The sequence below is a fragment of the Oncorhynchus masou genome, chromosome 21, assembly GCF_036934945.1.
Source record: "Oncorhynchus masou masou isolate Uvic2021 chromosome 21, UVic_Omas_1.1, whole genome shotgun sequence".
Classification (NCBI taxonomy): domain Eukaryota; kingdom Metazoa; phylum Chordata; class Actinopteri; order Salmoniformes; family Salmonidae; genus Oncorhynchus; species Oncorhynchus masou.
In genome coordinates, this window is record NC_088232.1 from 25,258,726 (window position 1) to 25,264,381 (window position 5,656).

A 5,656-nucleotide genomic window follows, 5' to 3' on the forward strand; every position below is an offset into this window, starting at 1 on the left:
AGCATGCAATTGGTTTGTGTATGGAGTGGTTGATGAAACAGTGAAGCATGTGTTGTTGTATTGTTGTAAGTACTGGTAGGCCTATGTGGATTTCTTAGTAGTACAGGATTAAGATAGGAGGCTTTAGTTTCTCTTAATGTTTGTTTCTTTATTAATTTAGTCTGTAAACTGTGATTGACTACACACTCCAGTACAGTAGGTGGCGGCATGAACTTCTAACGTTTGTTTGCGGACTACCATAATATTATAATAGATGAAGAAGCAACTTCAGGCTGATCGCTTGATTTAGCAGAAATTAAATCGTTGGATACGTCATAAACATATTCTACTAAGTAATGTATTAACGCTTAATCGTATGGAGGTTGACTAATAACATGGGTATGTGGCTACATTGTCTGCACAATGATGGCTTTAACGTCCTGTTGCCTAAGCCAGACAAGCCACTATAGCTAGCTAACGTTAGGTAGTTAGCTGTTCTAGCTAGCTAACTATTAGCTAGCGTTACTTGTTAGTTGTTAGCTAGCTGTTATGCTAAAGTACATATAGACGTCTGCAGTATTGTCAATATCTGTCTTGTTGTATTACTTACTTCTGGCTTCATTACAGCAGTAGCTATGAGTTCAACTTGTCCGGGACTGTATTGCGGCAAGACGTTAATAAATGGCTCCTTTGATGGAGAATGTGGGGTGAGTAGCTCCAGCTGAATGTTAACTAACGTCATCGATCTAGCAAGGCTGTTGAAATGGCATTCTACTGTAGCTACTGTAACACTAGCTATGTTTCCTAGTAGTAGGCTATGCCCACACACTAAAATGTAGTTGAATGATCAGGTATGTCCCAGAGGAGAGAGGACTAGCATGCAGAAGATCTGTGAGAAGTGTACAGAATCGCCTGAACTTTATGACTGGCTGTACCTGGGCTTCATGGCAATGCTGCCACTGGTTCTACACTGGTTCTTCATTGAGTGGTATTCTGGAAAGAAAAGGTAATGTCTCACATTCAGGCCAAATTACCCTAGACATAACCAATTATGTATTTGGTCACCATAACCCATGGCCAATAGGCTGCGTATTGTGACATTTACTGCGGAGGTGCATTTTGAAAGGAGGATTTTAACATTGTCCTGTAGTAGCCTACTTGGTAACTCGCTTTAATGTTTCTGATATTATGTATATTTTTCTGCAGCTCCAGTGCCCTCTTCCAACACATAACTGCCCTGTTTGAGTGCAGTGCTGGGGCTGTGCTGACTCTACTGGTCAATGACCCAGTGGGTCTGCTGTCTATCAGGTCCTGCAGAGTCCATATGCTGTCAGACTGGTACACCATGCTGTACAACCCCAGCCCAGACTATGTCACAACTCTACACTGCACACAGGAAGCAGTCTTTCCCCTGTGAGTAGCCTATGCCTATGTTGTCCACGTCATGAATTGGACCTATACACTTTGCACTTGTAGGGCTGCTTTCACAGCTGGTCCTGGACCAAAAGCATGTTGAAATAGCTTTTTAGTCCAGTATTAAGTTCAATCTCTGTCTCAACTCTCTCCTAATGAACTGATATGAATTGGCAATGAGTTGAACATGTAAGAGATAATCAGCGAGGGGCTATGCCTTCTATTGAAAATAATGAACGACGTGGAAGGTGTATTCCACAACGCGCTAGCAGAGTGGAACTAACCTTCAATGGAGTTGCATTATTTTCCAGAGAAAGCATAGAGCCCTAAGTTGATTGTCCTTTTTATACCATGGCTGTAATTTAACACATTTGCTGCTAGAAATGTGTTTATTTGCAGGTAGAAATGTGTTCAACATCCACTGAAGTAGCTAGCAAGTTTACTTGATAGCTACAGTAGTTGCCATAGTTTAGCTAACCAAACCATCAGTCCTAGCTTGCTATTATGAAAGTCGATTTCAACATGGCAAAATAAAATTCTGTGACTTTCAAAAGCTATAGCCATTAAATTATACCGTGATGATATACAGTGCGTTATAGGGAAATAATGGACGCTCTAGAATGCTCTTCAAGCCATTCAGAAACGATCTATTCAACAATGCCATGGTATAAATGAAATTGCTTGGTAGGTTCAGAGCATTGTGCTCACCATCAAGCACAGTGTGATGTGAGCTGTTTTGTTAATTGAATAACATGGCTTATCATATTGTGTTCGCAGGTACACTATGGTTTTGATCTACTACGCATTCTGTCTGGTTTTCATGATGCTCCTGCGTCCACTCCTGGTCAAAAAGATTGCATGTGGTCTGGGGAAATCTGACCGCTTCAAGAGCATCTACGCTGCTCTCTACTTCTTCCCTATCCTGACAGTCCTGCAAGCTGTGGGAGGCGGCCTCCTCTGTGAGTATGCTTTCAGATGAAGGTCTAGTCAGGTTCGGTCTAGTCAGGTTAAGTCCAGTTTGCATTTATATTGTATTGCTTGTTACATAATTGATTTATGTGAAATGAATTATTTTAAAGAGCGACTGTCTTTAAAAAGCAACAAATCCCTTTTAAAATGTGATCAGTCAGTCAGAAATGGTGTAAATAGGATAATTTTGGTCATAAAGCCAGTCTCGTCTATAACAGAGTTTGAAACATCCATGCGTCACAACTGGTAAATTAATGTTGAGTTTTGATTTGATGTCATTTTCCCACTGACATGGGGAGAAAAACTGCAAGTGGTTGCACTCTATCCAATAGCATAGACAGTGAGAAGGACATGCCCAGCAGCTCTGAATTTGTTTATATAAGACAACACGTTGCACATTTTTTTTTACACACCTCCAAGACTGAAATCTTAAATGTCTAATTAGCAACAGAAAAACACACTTGCCAATTGGCATGTTCAGTCACTCTTGAAGGCCAGAGGTCTTGTGGCCTTGGAAGCCCAGGATTATTATGTTCTGTTTGAAGGACTGAGGAAGTTCTCTTCAGGACGACTATAAATATTTGTGGAGTATGCATGGAAACTAGTGACAAGTTAGAGTAGCTGACCCAGGCATACATGGATGCCAGAGTCGACCTGGGTTCAAATCCAGCGAATTGGCAGATTTGAACCCAGGGGTTTTGGCGGCGGCAGGTAGAGCGTCGGGCCAGTAACCGAAAGGTTGCTGGATTGAATCCCCGAGCTGACAAGGTAAAAATCTGTCGTTTTGCCCCTAAACAAGGCAGTTAACCCACAGTTCCCTGGTAGGCCGTCATTGTAAATAAGAATTTTGTTCTTAACTGACTTGCCTAGTTAAATAAAGGTTAAATATGTTTCTTTAAATGATTGCCCTTTGACTCACCAGCCTATCTTTCCTGTCTTTCTAATACTTTACTTCAAAAATTAAGAAATGCAAAACTAGTCCTTTTATAATTAAACAATAATAAGTCCAATATTTTGCATGGGTGGAGCACCAAACAGGTTGTTTCTGAATTATTCTGCCTTGCAACAAGCTAGAGGTAGGAAAATACACGGACAAAACATGGAAAGAAAACTAATACGGGAATGCCTCCAGAGGGGAAACATAATTTTTGCTCAGAGCAAATCAAATGTGAGTGTTAACAGCCAGCGCTCCCATTCAAAAGCAAAATCCAAAACTGAAGTTCTCCAGACTTCCAATGCCAATGACTTTGGTATTTTCTGTTTATTTCAGATTATGCTTTTCCATACATTATTTTGGTGTTGTCCCTGGTAACCCTGGCAGTGTACATGTCAGCCTCAGAAATACAGGTAAGAAACTCCTTATTTTATATTTACTTAACATTTGTGATCAATCAGTCAACATCATTGTATTAGAACATATCCAATTTCCTATTTGTTTACTCCTATCCATAGTCTTTCAAGAATCTCATTGCCAAGAAGAAGAGGTTGGTGGTGCTCTTCAGTCATTGGCTCCTTCATGCGTATGGCATCATCTCCATCTCCCGATTGGATAAACTGGAGCAGGACCTGCCTCTATTGGCCCTGGTACCTGGACCTGCCCTCTTCTACCTTCTCACTGCCAGGTTCACTGAACCTAGCCGGATTCTGTCAGAAGGCGGCAACGGCCACTAGAAGTATTATAGAGGGATGTGGGGATTAATATCCACCTATCAATTCAGAAGGTGTTGTGCAATAGACTAATGGACAATAGTCTTTACTGACTCCTCTGAGTATGGTAGTATGATGACTGCTGCATGCAGGGTTGATGGTGTGAGTTCATCTCACAGGGAGATGGAAGATTTTATTATATTTATGCAACTAAGGTGGGAAAACAATCACCCTATGCACATACAGTATGTCTATAATCTATAAAGCTCCATATATGTGTTGTAAATTATTGAATGTTATTGTGTTGATGCTTGTGTACACTTGAATGTTGTTGTCTAAGGCCTAAGATGTACTGTTCCTCATTGAGGCTGTTATACATGTTGTGTATAAACATATTCACTCTTTAATATTTTATGCTCAACATCCTTGAATGCTTTAATTGCCAATATCCTTGGTTGTTGTTTTGAAATCGATTGAGGTCTCTGGATTGTCCAATAGTTTAAGTTAAGTTTTCTTGAGTTAAATCTAATGTGCCAAAAACTCTGAACACGTGCATACGCCGAGAGGCACATACAATGGTTCACTATAACCTAATATTAATCGTTACAAGTGGATGCATTTAAATTATTTTGCTTGTAAGTTTTTTAAATGGAAATTATATTGCCTTTTCCCCATAAATTCTGTTGTGGAAATACACTGTTGAATATTAAGCAAGTGAAATCTTGAATTTGTTTCATGCATGCTCATAGAATGCCTGTAAATGTATAACAATGAAAGTGTTGATTAGATCTATATAATTTTATTGCACTGTAATTTTAAAACATACAAAACAAGGACTAGACTAGCTAGATTTGACTATTGTGAAAACTGTCAGAAGTGTTGTTCAAATGAGATTTTCTGAAATAAAAATTACAAGTGTGTACCATCTGATATGACTTTCATTTGTGTTTAGTTTTTCTAACAGTTGTGTTGATGTAATTATTTGTCTCACTTTAGTTGCTCTCTACTTTAAGTGTAATGTTTGATTTAGTTCTGGCCAACAGGAAACTCATGCCCTTCAGTTCTTCCTGTAGTATATTGTTGAGGTCCCCCAGTGGAACTTTTGATGTGGATCTTGATAACCTCCAAAATCCTGTGGTCTCTGAAGATTCCTGAAGTGTTGAATTAGTCATTAGATGATTTTGTCAATAATAGCCAATACCACGACGGCCCTCGAACTTCACTGGACCTTATGGAAACTATATCCTGAGGCTGCATTTATTGTAGCTGGGGATTTTAACAAAGCAAATTTGAGGAAAGGCTCCCAAAATTCTATCAACATAGTGATTGTTGTACTTGCTTTGCTAAAACTCTCGACCATTGTTATACTACCTTCCGGAATGCAAAAAGGCCCTCCATTCGGCAACTCGAACTACGATTCCATCTTGCTCCTCCCCTCCTATAGGCAGAAACGCAAACCGGAAGCACCGTGGTAAGGGCCATTCAAAGCTGGTTTGACCAATCGGAATCCACACTTCAAGATTGTTTTGATCACGCGGACTGGGATATGTTCAGAGTAGCTTCAGCAAATACATTGGTATCGACACATATACCAATACGGTGAATGAGTATCAGGAAGTACATAGGAGATGTTGTACAGTGCCTTGCA

General features: G+C 39.9%; 1 protein-coding gene across 4 annotated transcripts; it reads left to right on the forward strand.

Moving 5' to 3' along the window:
- Positions 1–243: 243 nt before the first annotated feature.
- On the forward strand, positions 244–4,935 carry LOC135508014 (JNK1/MAPK8-associated membrane protein). 4 transcript variants are annotated; one of them, XM_064927890.1, is made up of 7 exons: positions 244–378; positions 607–686; positions 831–985; positions 1,186–1,392; positions 2,170–2,351; positions 3,632–3,708; positions 3,814–4,935. In XM_064927890.1, exons 1-7 carry the CDS (start codon positions 375–377, stop codon positions 4,030–4,032), a joined length of 924 nt encoding a protein of 307 aa, XP_064783962.1. In that variant the 5' UTR covers positions 244–374; the 3' UTR covers positions 4,033–4,935. The 4 variants fall into 4 exon arrangements, with proteins under 4 accessions (XP_064783962.1, XP_064783963.1, XP_064783964.1 ...); XM_064927891.1 differs by having other exon boundaries at positions 610–686; XM_064927892.1 differs by having other exon boundaries at positions 245–332.
- Positions 4,936–5,656: the final 721 nt, after the last annotated feature.

Bases quoted from the DNA above. Each gene is read 5' to 3' on its own strand.
- LOC135508014 (XM_064927890.1), top strand. The intron at 1,393-2,169 runs GTGAGTAGCCTA...TTGTGTTCGCAG, and splicing joins CAGGAAGCAGTCTTTCCCCT to GTACACTATGGTTTTGATCT. The intron at 3,709-3,813 runs GTAAGAAACTCC...TCCTATCCATAG, and splicing joins TGTCAGCCTCAGAAATACAG to TCTTTCAAGAATCTCATTGC.